Here is a 15,840-nt window from a genome sequence, read left to right on the forward strand (position 1 = left end):
CTATAACTTTACTTTAAGTGTTAGGAATGCTATCCTGGTTTAAAAATCCTTGATGCCAAAACAATAAAATTTAAAATATTCATTTTTACATATTACAACACTGGTACTTTACGCGGCACGCCACGGCCCAAAAATCCGTGTTGAATCCGTGTGAAGTGGCGAAAATACCACGAAACGGCAAAATTTGGTGCACTGTCTCTTCAACAAATACATTTTGCTACAAAGTTTCTACGTAGTTATAATTCTGGGATTATAAACACGGTATACGTCCGCAATTATGGCGTCGAGTGAAGGTCGAAGTGCTTCATCGAACTTACATCAGCAAGATTTATCTAAACTGGTTAGTTATTATAGTATCTCTATATAAATGCTCTGAAAATACAATAATTTCAAGTTAACTCAGTATCCTTAGCACTTTCCAAGGGGATTCAACGTCTATTCGTAACATAACCTATAAATTGAGGTTAAAAGTAGTTGAGCGCCTGGTTTTATATGATGTAGTCATTGTGTAATATTATATGTTATTTCAGGATGTCACAAAACTGTCTGCCTTGTCCCCCGAAGTCATATCTAGACAAGCTACTATCAACATAGGAACTATTGGTCATGTAGCCCATGGAAAATCTACAGTTGTGAAAGCTATCTCAGGGGTGCAGACTGTCAGATTCAAGAATGAACTAGAAAGAAACATTACCATCAAATTGGGTAAGTTGAATTAATTATTTACACCAGTTGCTTATAAGCAAGTTGTTATCTTTATTGTCCTATGTTCTAACTTATTTGGTCAACATGATAATAGTTAAGTGTGAATGTTATTTATACAAATAAACCAATGATTAATTACCAAACATACAAACTAACACAAATTTTATAATGTTGATACTACTAGAAGTCCAATAAATGGACCTGCATAATTGTACTAGTATTTGTATCATCAGTATCCTTTTACTGTTAATACAAATATTACATTTTCAAACAGCTGCTTTGTAATATACCATGTGAACAAAATTTATAAATAAAAAAAACCTTAAGTAAATGCATACTTGATTGTTATTGTAGACCTATTCTAACTAAAACACATGGTATGTTGCAGAGCGCCTGTCGGATTCAGTTGTAAGAATGTTCCGTGAGAGAGCAGATGAGAGGAATGAAAATATGTTCTTTGAAAAAATAAGAAGATCAAAGAAGAGGAACCTTTCACTTGAACCTGAGGATGCAGATATCTTGCCCCCTCCCAAAAAACAGAAAAAAGGCAAAAATAAACAAGACCTTGGAGAGTATATAATAGAAAAAATTTATGACTTCAAATTTGATTCTGGTAAGGAGTACTTCCATATTAAATGGAAAGGGTATGATGATAGTGAAAACACATGGGAACCTTTAGAACATCTCGAAAATTGCCCTAGCATATTAAGGAGCTTCTTGGCTGAAAAAGAATTGAAATACTGTGAAAAATTTGAAAAGCTGAAAGAAGAGATTGCTTTTGATGATTTACTAAGTGAAGATAATCTTATTGTTCACTTATCTGAAGTAGAAGAAACAGAGTTATCGACATTGAAAGAGAAGCTGTTACTTAACCTATTGTCAATGATTTGCATGACAGAAGAGAATGAATCTTATGGTGCTGAACTTGTCCAGAACACAAGAAATATCTTGCAGATGTATGTCATAACAAGGAAAAGAGTTCAACAGTTGATGGCATTAAAAGATTGGGAAGAGCATCTGAATCAAGTTGATAAGTGTAAGAAGCTTACAGTAGAAAATCATGTTGATCTGGCTGGCCCTCCAGATAACTTTACGTACATTAATCAATCAATACCAGGTGTAGGTGTAACAATTCCAGATGACCCACCTATTGGATGTGAGTGTGCTGCTTGCAATTGTCGCTCTAAATCTTGCTGTGGCATGCAAGCTGGATTGTATGCTTACACAGTAAATAAAAGGCTACGGGTGGCATCTGGTACACCTATATATGAATGTAACAAAGCCTGCAAATGTTCTTCTGAATGTAGTAATAGAGTTGTACAGGGAGGTCGAAATATTAAATTGACTATTTTTCGTACTTCTAATGGTTGTGGATGGGGTGTAAGAACAGAACAAAAAATAAGACAAGGCCAGTTTGTTTGTCAGTATGTTGGTGAAGTTATTACGTTTGAAGAAGCTGAAAAACGTGGCAGAGAATATGACGCTAATGGTTTGACATATTTGTTTGACCTGGACTTCAACTCTGTTGAGAATCCTTATGTAGTTGATGCAGCACATTTAGGAAATGTGGCACATTTTATTAATCACTCCTGTGATCCGAACCTCGGAGTGTGGGCGGTGTGGGCTGACTGCCTCGACCCCAACCTACCTATGCTGGCGTTATTTGCGACTCGCGACATTGATGCTGGAGAAGAAATATGTTTTGATTATTTGCAAAAATCTAATGACAGTGATGAAAATGGTGTATGTAGCCCCTCAGTCAGCGCAGTGGATGATGAAGAGCTGAGTGTTGCTAATGGATCAGAAGCAGGCAGGGCAAACTCGCCCACCCCTTACAAGGGGAGTACAAATGCCTCCGCTTCATCACCTGTGAAGTCCAGATTTGAAATACAACAACAGAACAGAGCAGCACTTAGGAATCTCACTGAATGCAAATGTGGAGCAACAAAATGTAGAAAATATCTATTTTAATTTTAGTATATTATGGAATAAATGTTGACTCAGTAGGCAACATTTGTTCATGCAGATGCTTTTGCATATGCTTTTCCCATTTTTTTAAGTATAAACTTAAAAATATTAAAGGAAGATGAACAAGTAAAACTATTCATTAGATGAATTTGCATCATATACTCATGAAATTATATCCATAAATTCTATAAACAACAACCAAATATAAAATCTCAATACTTACAATATATTTATATATGTATATCTCTGTTCAATAAATTGTGATTTCATTCTTATACACGCTAAAAGTATTATTAATGAGTCTTCATAAGTGCACTTATTGTTATGGTGCTGTTAAATAAATTCTAATTAGTGTTGCATGAATGTTGAACAGTTGAGCACAAGAGAAGAATCAAACTGTTACATTTGATGTATTTGTAAGTTTATATATCATACATTCTTTTTATCATCATAATTATTAATATCTTTAGATGTTAACTGTTTTATGCAATTTACTACGATGTAGTATTCTCTTGTAATTAAGTTTATTGTTTTAAGTTTACAACATAGTTATAAGTGAGGTAAAAGTATTACAATTATGGACAATTAGAAATCACTTGTTTTATTTAACCAGACATAATTAGCTAGACCATTAACTATCATTTCATTTTAATTTGTTCAAGCAGATGAAAAATATATGGATTATACAAATATGAAATATAATGGACTTATAAGGATAATAATAAAATCTAGTAAAATAGGATAGTTTCCAACTAGACAAATCAGTTACTTTTTACTAAACGTATTATAGTAATTCCGTAAAAACACGGAAATACTATGGATTTTATATGAAAAAGCAACCTGTGACGTCATAAAAAAACGTCAAAATTTTAAATAAAAATAGAAAAAAGAAAATGTTTTTCGTCAGTTTTAAATATGTCTTTATTTAGTAATCAGAATTTCATAACAATTGTCCTTTTTAAAGGGAAAATGTTGACATCTGCAGGCGCACACCCATGTCAAATAGAGGCTATTAAAGTTTTCCCCACAAGTAGTGGTCATACAAAATCATTCAACTAATTCATTAGAATAGAATTTTGTATGGTATCTTAGGCTAAAACTTTGTAAAAAATAACGCTTTTTAAATTAAAAAAGAACCGCTTTCAAAAAAGAACATTAACTACAAAACAAACACATAAAAACGCAATAGAAAAACACACAGAAAGTAAAAAATAATTTTACATTTACATAATATGATGGATGATAGGATTTTCTATCCAAACCTTAGAAATCTTTCTTATTGAATGTTAATAAAGAATTAAATCCTAACTCCTGACTTTAGTGGGTCACGATCATTACATTAGCTTACATGATATTATAGCTAGCAGTCTGAATATGCGTCTGTGCGCGAGGCCACTATACCATTGAGCTAACGATTGAGGAATTGACCTTCCATCATTATCCCAGCCACATAAAATTACGAATTGAGAGCCTCCTCCTTTTTTTGAAGTCGGTAAGAAATGGAATTTGAGACTTAAGGGAATAAAAAATATATTCGAAGTTCAAAAACTTGACCTAAACGAGGCTGCCCAAATAGTAGAGAAGTTTTAAGTTAGTTCTTTATATGCGAATTAACGTAAAGCCTATATTTACTTCTAAATAAATTACAAATAAATATACTTAATTTAAATAACATGGAAAGCCGTACATAACGCTGTGCATAGGTCTCCCGTTAACTCAAGCTGAGGAAGTATGTGGAACATATTGCACCACACTCGCTGTTCCATTGCGAGTTAGTGGAGTTTGGACTAGAAGCCAACTCATAAAGGCTGTATTTATATTGCGAAATGACATACCTATATTAAACTAACGACAAAGACGACGACGACGGTCGTGACGTAGGATAAAATTAGTTCGATCCCTGTTAATTACGTTCCATAAATGATTTTGAAATTAATTGAGCTCCTCTGTTTTAGGTTATGCCAACGCGAAAATCTACAAATGCGACAACCCTAAGTGCAAGCGGCCTACAAGCTACATCTCGGGCGGGTCGTCTAAAGACGACAGCTTCCCGTGTCTGCGCCCCCAGTGCACCGGGCGCTTCCAGCTAGTCCGCCACGTCAGTTTCGTGGACTGCCCCGGGCACGACATCCTCATGGCCACCATGCTTAACGGTGCCGCTGTCATGGACGCCGCTCTACTGCTCATTGCTGGTATGTTATATACTACAAACATACATGAACTCACACCAGTGGTGGCCAGAACCAAAAGTAAACCGCTTCGTGGACTGTTCCGGTCATGACCTTACTACTGCTATGGATGCGTTCAACTGTTCATCGCTGGCACGTTATATTACAACTTGTGCAATAACAATTACGGGCGATCGATGTCCCGTTACCAAGTATGATGTTATTATGAATGAAATTTCAATGACCCGAGATATGTCTCCCTGAATGTTAACTATAGACCATGCCTGTGCATGCGTACATCCAACCAATAATAAACTCATTTGGCACGAGTTGACTAGTCAGTGTAAGTTTCCATAGTTTTCAACTATTTGATTGGATTCAAACTCTAAAGATTATGATTAGCTGCTTGTAGTCTTCAGTACATATGTAGAAAAATAATACAAACAAGGCAAGGACTCATAGATTCAAACCCGTAAGGTAGAGGCTTAAGTATTCATAAATACATTATGCTTAAAAGAATGTTACCTACCACCTAAATTTATTTCCCAGGTAACGAGTCCTGCCCTCAGCCACAGACCAGCGAACATTTAGCCGCCATCGAAATTATGAAGCTGAAGCACATACTCATCCTGCAGAACAAGATAGACTTAGTGAAGGAAGGCCAGGCCAAGGAGCAGTACGAACAGATCGTCAAGTTCGTACAGGGCACCGTCGCGGAGGGTGCGCCTATTATACCTATTTCTGCCCAACTCAAGTACAATATTGAAGTAAGTAATGTGTAAAAATCAAGAAAATGCAACTTAATGCCTCCTTCCCTACGACATACCTGGAATGTGAGGCAAGATGATGTACTAAGCTGTATACCGTTAGTGAGAGAGAGAGAGAGACATAATTAATGCAAAGTAAGACCCAGAGAGAGGGAAGTAAATTTCGGTGCCCGTTGGTACGGGGTGCAAAGTCACCATTCTATACATATAATTATTTTTATTCTATGCTGGGGTGAAAGAACTTTCTACTTATAGGTTACCTAGGCTGTTTTGCATTAGGAAAATCTTCGAATCTTTGCCATCGTAGTGTTCAAAACTGTCGTCCTTTATAGTGACGTCAATAACGGTCAAAAAGTTGCATAAAGTGCATTAACATAAGTCACTATCAGCAATCTCTAGATAATTATCTTTTCGATATTATCAATTCGAACACGAAAGGTCATTTCTTCATTGTTCCCTGATATCGTGTAATGACCTGCTGATTTAAATATTGATTTCTGTCCTTTGTGACTGTTTTTTTAATATAATTTATAATTCTATAATACTCATCTAATGGCATCTCCATTATTCTCAAATTAATTATGTACACACAAAACATAATTTTCATTTAGTATCGCAGCAAAATACCTACCTATTACATAATAATAGTGTATATTATACATTGTGGTCCCCTAGTATTTCTATACCTAAAACTAATAATTATGTTATTTCCCTTTAGACCATACATGGAACATTAACGCTTTCTGGGATCACAGATCATCATGTCCCTAGCGTCATCCCGTTTTTCACAGGGTCCGCTAACCTAACCTGAAGATTTTATAGGTCCGGTTTTTACAGAAGCGACTGCTTGTCTGAACTTCCAACCCGCGAAGGGAAAACCAGCCCAATACAGGTTAGGTCACATACCTCCGAAATGCATTTCTTGGGAATGTGGGTTTCCTCACGATGTTTTCCTTCACCGCTGAGCACGTGATGATCATTTATGATCTAAACATGAATTCAAAAATAAATTCGACAATCATTGATTTAGGCCTGTGCTGGTTTCGAACCTGCGACCTCGAAGTGAGATCACAGATCAAGGGTCTTTAAATCTTTAAACCTTTAAATCTCAGAGTCGGGACATCGCATGTAGACATTCTGTGTAATGTAAATTCTTGATTTATTTCTATTATCGCTAGGTCCTCTGCGAGTATATCACAAAGAAGATCCCCGTGCCGCTCAGAGACTTCTCTTCACCGCCGCGGATGATCGTGATCCGCTCGTTCGACGTCAACAAGCCAGGGTGCGAGGTCGATGACCTCCGGGGCGGAGTTGCTGGCGGCTCCATCTTGCAAGGAGTACTCACTGTTGGAATGGAGATCGAGGTTTGTGATAAGAAATAGCATAGAATTCTATGCAAATTTTAAAGACTGAGGAAATAGAATCAAGAGAAATGGAGAAAACAGAGTTCGTAATTATTATTATTAATAAGGAGCGGAAGAAAAGGAGGACTTTTGCCCCGTAATATTAGCTAAACTATAATACATAGGACAACATATTCAGGGAGAACGCCACGAGTATTATGGGCACATTTGGATAGGAAGCTTTACGGGAAGGAGTTATTAATATGGTTTTATTGATTGCTTTTGTGTAATTGTTTCTTTATTATTTTTTATACTTTTCTAATAATAGTTACCATTGCCCAGGTGCGACCAGGTCTAGTGAGCAAAGACGCAGACGGCAAGTTGACGTGCCGACCGATATTCTCCCGCATCGTGTCGCTGTTCGCGGAGCAGAACGAGCTCCAATACGCGGTGCCCGGCGGCCTTATCGGTGTGGGCACCAAGATCGAGCCCACGCTGTGTCGCGCTGACCGACTTGTCGGACAAGTGAGTCGTGGTAGCCTATTTGGTAGATCACTTGCCTCTCACTTTGAGATGTTTGGATCATAAATGATTATCACGTGCAAACATCGTGAGGAAACCAATGTGGGTTCCCGAGAAGTGCATTTTCGGAGGTATGTGACCTAACCTGTAATGAGTACGACGTTTGACCGCTTTTATTGATAACGTCTCAGGACTCAGGACAGTATTTCCATACAAACTTCAAAGAGAACTTTCATTTTGACGTGTCGTAAAAAGTATCTCAGGTAGGTTGTCAAGTAGCCTATTATGAAGTTGGCATTACTAATAATAAATATACATTACTCAGAACAATAACTAAAGCATAGAAGGAAGGCTAAAATAGCAACAGAACTCTATAATTCTGCTCTACTTTATCTTACGGAACCGGCGTAATGTTAGACAAAGACGCATATACAAAAATTGTTTCGTAATTTCGTAGGTTGTCACAAGTTTTTCAATGCCTAGTGTTGCGTTTCACTTTAGTAATATGTCGATTAAATTAAATTTACTTACAATTAATGTCGATAATTTTTTTACAAGATTTCTTTGTGTAGGACGCAATTATCTTCTTCTTGATGAAAGGAGACTCTGTCTCTGATAGGTAAGTATCTAATCATTTTTGGATTATATTGGCCCCGATTCCTGCAGACACCACCTAATTTTATTTTAAGTTATATACGTCATTTTCATATCCGTCGAAAAGGAAAGGGACGGATGATTCACAGCTCTTAATTTTAGGAAGAATGAGTAAATGAATGAATAACCCGGGCGAATCAAAAAGGTATGTCGCTGGTATGTAATCCGTTTGACGTGCTGTCTACTTACCTGTGTCGGGTTATTGACTGATGTAAAATTTTTAGACGGTTGTTTTAGATTTGTCCTTAAAATTGACGTGTGTTCCATAAATTTTATGCTTGTCGATTACCCGTCCTTTTCCTTTTCGGCGGATAAGAAAATGACAGATATAACTTAAAATAAAATTAGATGGTATTTACAGGAATTAGCACCATTGTCTGGTTTATATTAGTTTGGAGCTGCAGCTCACATTCAGGAAGGAAAGAAAATAGCCAACTGTTATCGTTTCATCGGTAAGTATTTTGTAATATTCGAATTTATTTATGATGTCATCCGCCGTGCACTGGTCTTGATCGACGTGCCGTGCAAATTGGAACCGCCGGGTCTAAGCCGCACAGACGGTAAGAGGCCCGATGGGCTCACGCTCATACCCTAGGAGAGGGAGCGTGCTTTATTGTGGGACGCGACCTGCGCTTGCAGGTTTGCAGCAACGCACCTGCCCCGTACTACTCGAACCGCAGGGCCGGCTGCCGAGTGGGCCGCTAGCCAAAAACTGGCGAAATATGGGAATTTAACGCGGACCCACAATTTTGTCCCTTTTGCCGTCGAGACTTCGGGTGTGTGGTGCTCGGCCGTAATTACCATTTCATCTGTCTGATCTATAATGTTCAATGTAGGAATATCATCGTCTCGAAGACGTCTCCACTTCGAATTAGGAACACACATAAATGAATCCGCAGTAAAATGTTTCGAGCAAATACGGCTGTACTTATTTGGAATCCAATTTCGTCTATTAATGTGAACTATCCATTCTTTCTCTTTGTTATCGTCTACAGGAAATCTAAAAATTAAAAGTATCGATAATTTTAGTACATCACTATGGACAATCAACATAACCTCAAATCAATTCCGTATTCATCGATGAAACGTATAATATAATGGATATCTCAAATATTTTATGCTACAAATCTATTCAGCAAAACATATTACTTTCCTAAAATTGTTCAGCAGTTCACATTTCACTAGAAAATTACAAAAAACTTACCGATGAAACGACAGAAGTTGTTGGCTATTTTCTTTTCTTCCTGAATGTGAGCTGCAGCCCCATACCACACAAGACATAATGTCACAGAGTCGAGACACTCAATTATTTGATATAAATAAAAGTTTCTGTCCATTTATTTGGAAAAATATTGTTAAATTATCACTTAAAACAATCTGAACACAAGATACTCGTAAACAAAGTTCACGCGACCGTGTCAAATAGTTCGGTAAATATAAGTAAAATCTTCTTATGTATGTTACTATGTATTTGGCCGAGTTAAAATGAGTCCAATAGGTCCAAATGACATTTCATGTTGTGACAACCTCGGAAAAAATGAAGCAAAGAGCGAATCATTTGTCCTTTTCTCACTCATAGTTTGTGTCGTAAGCTAGAAGAGAGCCGGTTTATAGTTTCTGAATTCTTATTTTAGCCTTCCTTCTATGCTTTAGTTATTGTTCTGAGATACATTACCTATCTTAGCGATGGCAGACACTCGAGAGAGGTTTTCTTACGTGATGATTTATTTTTAGGTGCTTGGAGCAGTCGGCGCTCTTCCTGGTATCTTCGTCAAACTTGAAGTCTCATATTACCTTCTAAAACGTCTCCTCGGTGTACGTACTGAAGGAGACAAGAAAGCTGCTAAAGTACAGAAGTTGACTAGGAACGAGGTTAGTGTACTGTTTATATATCATTCTAGATCATTTATTTTTACTTTTTATTCAGCTACCTTCCTCGCAAACGTCATTCAATATCGCGACCTTATACTAATATCGCAGGATATTAGTGTATAAGGTTGCCACGTATTGAAATTGTGCCGTTTTATACGATGTATAACTTATTAATTCATACAAATTTTGTACATTTATATACGTTTAGACTTTTCGTAAAAAAAAATAGCTATGTTGTCTTCTGTCTAACCTATATTGAAATCGTCATAGTTTCAATATCGCAAACAATTGCCTACGTACAGAGACATACAATTGTACAAACCACATAAACAAACAAATGTACATTATTATGTAATCTATTATTTCTTTTCAGGTCCTGTTAGTCAATATCGGCTCTCTCAGTACCGGCGGTAGAGTGATCGCTACCAAGGCTGATTTGGCCAAGATCGCTCTTACGAACCCCGTGTGCACCGAGATTGGAGAGAAAGTGGCTCTAAGCAGGAGAGTTGAGAACCACTGGCGGTAAGATAATCTTGTTTACTACCATTATTCTTGTAAAACTGTGGGAATGACGCTATTGCAGATAAATGACGTCATGTCATGACTTTCTCTAAAGTTCAAGGACAGAATGTTATATTATTTACATAATGTTTAAGATGTATACCAGATAGGTTTCAGAGGTTCTAACTCTTTCGGTGTTAAGAAAATTGTAGCACAAACATGTTTATTAATTATGAACTCTTTTACAGGTTAATTGGATGGGGACAGATTCAAGGAGGTGAAACTATCGAACCAGCGAAAAACTAATTATGTGTTGTATCTTTTATATTATACTCTATCGTATTCATATATTTAATAAAAGCGAAATATGAATACAATTTGTTCTAATTTAGCTGCCCCATTAAAAATAAGTGTAAAAGTAACAGAAGAAGAATATAAAAAAATTGGTCTTAAAACATTATACAAAACAAAGTTGATAGGAAACAAAATGATCTGGGTAAATAATTTATTTGATTTTGTTCATTTCATTTACACTTGAGAACGAAACTAACTAGGCCATGTATATAAAAGTATTGATGTCGTCATCATCTCGTCGCATATACTTGTGCTCGATCAACCACTCCAACTGCTCCTTTATCATCTTCTTGGATGGCAGGAACATATTCTTCAATATCTCTACCAGTTCACTCTGAAAATACAAAGAAATATATTGTATTATCAAGCTACAAAAGTAAATAAATAATAAATTCTTATGATATAATGGATGCTACCTGCAGGGCAGTGTTGGAAATGCGTTTCCGCATTTTCAAGATCTTTATGATAGCTTCTTGAGTTCGCAAAATTCGCAACTGAACAATAGAATGATTGTCTTCTATCTGTGAGCGTTCAGTACTTAATTGAAGTCTACCAATCAAGTTAATTTTGCCTCTTCGTTGTGGTTTTCCATTTTTAATTAATGCAAATTCCTGATTTACCCAGAATGTCGTATTTTCTGAAAAATCTTTAGGATTCTGTACAACTGGCTCATAGCATAACAATTGTCTTTTTAGTTTTGGGAAAGCAACCAACGACCATAAAGTTCTCCTCAATTCTGGATCAGGTAGTTCAGTGGCGAGTCTCAAGTTCTCATAAGTCACCTTTTCCATGGGCCTTTGATTCCATGCAAACAACACTGCCATTTGAAAAGTAGTGACATCCAGATCAAATCTTCCAACAGAATTAGCAAAAGTAATGGTTCCATTGCTCATGTGATGGTACCATTGCAATTTACGACCTGAATGCTTTTTCTTGTAAAACTCCTCAACTTCTGGAATGTAGTCTTCTAATTCTAAAGGAAGACTAACTGTTACCCTCTCTGACCCGCGCGCCCAAGCACCAGCATTCAGTATCTTTATATTGATGGCATCATGGCGTGTTGTCTCTCCTCTAAACTGAGTATTTAGATCCTCACTAACTTTAATATCTTGGAACATCCGAGCTAGCTTGTTCACATAATCAGCAGGCATTCCCACTTCACGAAGCCATTCAACCATGTCCTCTTCCTTTTCTGAATCTGCACTAGAATCTAATATCAACCTTCTTGTTAAGTGTGCTTTATGGTACCGCATAAACACATCTTTGTTTTCAATGTATTTTAAAACAAGCAATACATCTCTAAGCCTTGACTCTATCTGTTCTGTAGTTAAGCGCTTACTAAGTGGAGTCTTTCTTAACAACATATCACAGTAGTTAGCAAGAAGTTCAGGACACTTGCTCTCTGGTGCAGTGCCTTTGCTGCCACGGAGCAGAGCTGAAGAGGGTAGCTCCAACTTAAACACAGTTGTGTCATTAACAACACATTTATATGCCTTGTCCCTAGCTGTTAAAAATCGAGGATCATCCATGAAAGCATCTTTAACTAAAGTACTGAATCTATTAAAAAGATCTAACAATCTTTCAACATATTTCTCTGAATCTGATGTTATGATGTCAGCTGAAGAAACCATGTCAGCTAATCCTGCTGACACTATGTGAGCTTCTAAATCTCTAAGTATGGGAGTAACTCCTTCAGGCACTCTGTCTAGAAGTTTAAACATAAGTTGAAGTTTCTCAGTTTCTCCTGCCTTAATCAAGGGTGCACTTTCTGCAAGCAAAGTGGGCAAATGTTCTCCTATGAGAACTTTTTCACAACACTGATTGAGAGCTGCCACACTGCCACTGCCTGGCTCCAAATACCTATGAGCCCGGGCCTCCTCTTCTTTCAAGCGCTGATCAGCATATTTCATGTAAGACTGCACCCCATTTGCAAGCAAGTGTTCACTTGCTTTTAACTTATAGAAATCTTCTGTAGCCTGCATGTAAGCAGCTTCAAAGTTATCTCTATAAATTTGTAGCTTATCAATTGAATTTGAGCACAAATTAACTGTAACAAAATAATTGTATAAAATAATTATAATTCACGAGACACATCACAAACTAATGCACCATATTGATTGCTATATCTGCACTTACCATATGATTCTCGAACTCCAATAACAAGTTGTGTATCAAATGACTCCCCATTACGTTCAGCCTGCACAAGCTTCATGGCAGAATCCTGTAACCTCTGTTTGATATCCACAAAGATGCTCTGATTCCATGAATCCAACATAAGTTTGCGCACCAGACTGTCATCTATATTGTTATTATTATTCTTTTTCTGAGAACTGGACGTATTAGAAGTTGTCACTTTGCTTATGTTATTTATAGAATTCTCCAGTTGACGGAAAGGAGTCGGCAAATAATTGCACTGAGTAAAGAATTTGCCCCATTCAGCGATGTACGCCTTCAGTAGTGCTTGATCCTCGCGCTGTGCTAACACACGAGCCTGCGCTTGTTTGATGTACATCATTATATCCTGCTGCAGAGCATCTCGAAGCTTGTAAGGCCCCCTCTCGTCCCATAAACACACAGAATGCACAGCCCCAAACAAATCTTGCCATTCTGTTTGTGTTACCGGCTCCTGCTTTAGCAACTTCAATACGATAGGACGCATAGAAGGCCATTTATCCTCGAAGGTGACTAGCCCCTTATCCTATAAAAAATATCACGATTAATATATGCCACCAATTTATTTAATACTGTGAAATAATATTGTAAATGTAATAACACACCCTTAGCATGACTAACTAATAAAAATATCGTAAAATCTGTAACAGAACTTCAACTATCATTATAATCCTGTGTTAATCAAATTGTAATCTTTTTTGGAGATTCTTGTGGCGTGGCGTTGACTATTAACTTCGTTCAGCCTAAGTGCGGTGCGGTGTTACCTCTATCCACCAATCATTCGTCAATCATGACATCCATGGTGTAAGATATAAGAAGATTTAATACTTTTCTTATACCATGATGACATCTACCATATTTCTTTTTCTAATGGTATATAACGATGATGGCCCATTTTTCTCCTGATATTATCCATTTTGCAAAACAAAACTCACTATCGCTATCGATTGTTCTTTGATTGTTCTGCAATACCACTAGCTAGGTACAAGTACAACACTAAACAGTAGTATTCCGTCAATCAGCATACTACCCTACAAATAATGATTGCAGTGTTTTAATAACAGAAAAAAGGAAAAGGTGGATTAAGATGGATGGATCGTTTTAGATGGTTAAGGTGGATTTTTCTAAACGTCGTTGGCACTAATTTTGTCTATGGTGTGATGTCTGTACTGTAGTATCCATGTAGTATCAGAATATCTGATACTTGGTCCTTGTAGTTTTACCACGGTAGTCCCACGATATTCCATTAACCAGCATACGATCCACATACGACCCTACAAATAACGACCACAGTGCCGTAATTTGGCCGTAATAATTAGGTCGATTTTTGTTTAAGTCCTAAATTATGATTGACGAATGATTGAAAGATGCAAATGTACATGGTTCTAAGAAATGAAATAATACTAGTCTATGCTAGGAAATAAATTTCTTTTTAATTTTTTGGCCTGGTTACAAACTCAGAACAATAACTTTACAAAGACCTTTTTAGGCCTAAATAAAAAAATAGAAAGTGACAGATATCAATTCTAGTACAAGTACACGTATAGCTATTATATGTATGTAATCACAATCCATTTGTTAACCCCGGCAAAAGAGAGTTATGTTTTAAAAGTAACCGCGCAATGTAAAACAAAATACGATTACACACATCATGTGTCGTGTGTGTCAGTCAAGTCTGTGGATTTCATGGTGGATTGTGGAATGAAAGTACCTACGGTTTCGGCTTGTTAAAAATAAGAAATTGTTATCTGTGTTTATATAGGTGTTGGAAATTTTAAATTAACTATTATGACTAATTTTGGAGAAATTGTAGAACCTGTAACTCGCACCGCATGGGAAGACTGGGATGAAGTAACACCTGAGCGCAGTTTTCCTGAGTTTGTATTGTTTTGCTATGTCATGGTAATTGATATTTTTTTTATAATTCTGAAACATTGATGACCCAATTATTATTTACAGATTAAAATGGCAGAAAGATTTAGAGAGTCCTGGCGATATCGACACAATATTTATATTAGAAGGAAAATACTTAGCCGACTGTATAAAAATGCAATCAAGTAACCTGGAACTTGTGAATACAATTCCAGAAGTAAGTTTGCAGTTATACAAGTCTAGAACCGTCAATAAATATATATGTACAATTAAAGATTACAATGTGGTGTTGAGCAGTGAGATTGTGGAATTATTGAGGCAGTATCTCATTGTAAGCGTAAATGTTATAGCTATACAAACAAAGCCACTGTCGGACTATCAAGCAATGGAGCTCTCTGGACAAGATTGTATTATCAGAGCAGTATCTACAACCAAAAGAATACAACTGAATCTAAAATATCCAAAATTAGAACAACCCAACATTGTATCCGGAGTTTCAGCAGGAGGTAGGGATTTTACAACTATTTACTTTTATCATAACACATGAAACCACAACTGCAAGTTGTCTTACCTTTTGTGCCTGGAAAGTCTCTCATTGGATATTAAGATTATATGACTAGGTATGTAATGCTTGAAAATTTATAATGGGCAACACTTGTATTTCAGTGATCAGCCTGAGGGAACATCTAAATGAAGCTGGATTGGCTTTATTATGTTACATGGAACACCCAGAAGAATTTCAAATCGAGGAAATGGAAAAACTTTTGGATAAACTGAACATTTCACAAAATTCTAATGCAAGGCCTAGCTCCGTGTTAAATTCCAATTTGTATATTTAAATGGTATTTTATTAATGGTTTGAATATATATTTTTAAATTTTAAAAGTATCTGTTTTAATTCCCTATTTTTGCTTTCCCTGGGTACCTATACAATATGCAACA

The 15,840-nt window shown here is 36.6% G+C and overlaps 3 protein-coding genes across 4 annotated transcripts; 2 read left to right on the top strand and 1 right to left on the bottom strand.

The window, feature by feature from the left end:
• The first annotated feature begins 77 nt into the window (after positions 1-77).
• On the top strand, positions 78-10,877 carry LOC126371226 (eukaryotic translation initiation factor 2 subunit 3-like). Of its 2 annotated transcripts, XM_050016493.1 has the most exons (9): positions 92-340; positions 531-705; positions 4,629-4,865; positions 5,391-5,608; positions 6,787-6,972; positions 7,294-7,476; positions 9,862-9,999; positions 10,373-10,521; positions 10,749-10,877. In XM_050016493.1, the coding sequence occupies exons 1-9, from the start codon at positions 278-280 to the stop codon at positions 10,804-10,806; spliced, it is 1,407 nt and encodes a 468-aa protein (XP_049872450.1). In that variant the 5' UTR covers positions 92-277; the 3' UTR covers positions 10,807-10,877. The 2 variants fall into 2 exon arrangements, with proteins under 2 accessions (XP_049872448.1, XP_049872450.1); XM_050016491.1 differs by lacking the exons at positions 4,629-4,865; positions 5,391-5,608; positions 6,787-6,972; ... (2 more) ...; positions 10,373-10,521; positions 10,749-10,877 and adding an exon at positions 1,094-3,241 and having other exon boundaries at positions 78-340.
• A 114-nt stretch (positions 10,878-10,991) lies between these two features.
• Positions 10,992-13,766, bottom strand: LOC126371212 (cullin-5). The gene is made up of 4 exons (XM_050016471.1): positions 13,632-13,766; positions 12,991-13,552; positions 11,271-12,901; positions 10,992-11,188 (listed from the first exon to the last, which is right to left on the bottom strand). The coding sequence occupies exons 1-4, from the start codon at positions 13,638-13,640 to the stop codon at positions 11,051-11,053; spliced, it is 2,340 nt and encodes a 779-aa protein (XP_049872428.1). The 5' UTR covers positions 13,641-13,766; the 3' UTR covers positions 10,992-11,050.
• A 909-nt stretch (positions 13,767-14,675) lies between these two features.
• LOC126371336 (uncharacterized) lies at positions 14,676-15,783 on the top strand. The gene is made up of 3 exons (XM_050016643.1): positions 14,676-14,903; positions 14,986-15,404; positions 15,565-15,783. The coding sequence occupies exons 1-3, from the start codon at positions 14,815-14,817 to the stop codon at positions 15,735-15,737; spliced, it is 681 nt and encodes a 226-aa protein (XP_049872600.1). The 5' UTR covers positions 14,676-14,814; the 3' UTR covers positions 15,738-15,783.
• Positions 15,784-15,840: the final 57 nt, after the last annotated feature.

Source organism: Pectinophora gossypiella, chromosome 12, assembly GCF_024362695.1.
Source record: "Pectinophora gossypiella chromosome 12, ilPecGoss1.1, whole genome shotgun sequence".
Lineage (NCBI taxonomy): Eukaryota > Metazoa > Arthropoda > Insecta > Lepidoptera > Gelechiidae > Pectinophora > Pectinophora gossypiella.

Excerpts from the sequence above, each read along its gene's own strand:
- LOC126371226 (XM_050016491.1), top strand. The coding sequence starts at position 278 with ATGGCGTCGAGTGAAGGTCGAAGTGCTTCATCGAACTTACATCAGCAA. Across the intron at positions 341-530 it reads AGCAAGATTTATCTAAACTG|GATGTCACAAAACTGTCTGC; the intron begins GTTAGTTATTAT and ends ATGTTATTTCAG. Across the intron at positions 706-1,093 it reads AAACATTACCATCAAATTGG|AGCGCCTGTCGGATTCAGTT; the intron begins GTAAGTTGAATT and ends GGTATGTTGCAG.
- LOC126371212 (XM_050016471.1), bottom strand. Across the intron at positions 12,902-12,990 it reads TGGAGTTCGAGAATCATATG|TTAATTTGTGCTCAAATTCA; the intron begins GTAAGTGCAGAT and ends ATTTTGTTACAG. Across the intron at positions 11,189-11,270 it reads TTTCCAACACTGCCCTGCAG|AGTGAACTGGTAGAGATATT; the intron begins GTAGCATCCATT and ends TTGTATTTTCAG.
- LOC126371336 (XM_050016643.1), top strand. The coding sequence starts at position 14,815 with ATGACTAATTTTGGAGAAATTGTAGAACCTGTAACTCGCACCGCATGG. Across the intron at positions 14,904-14,985 it reads CCTGAGCGCAGTTTTCCTGA|ATTAAAATGGCAGAAAGATT; the intron begins GTTTGTATTGTT and ends TATTATTTACAG. Across the intron at positions 15,405-15,564 it reads ATCCGGAGTTTCAGCAGGAG|TGATCAGCCTGAGGGAACAT; the intron begins GTAGGGATTTTA and ends CTTGTATTTCAG.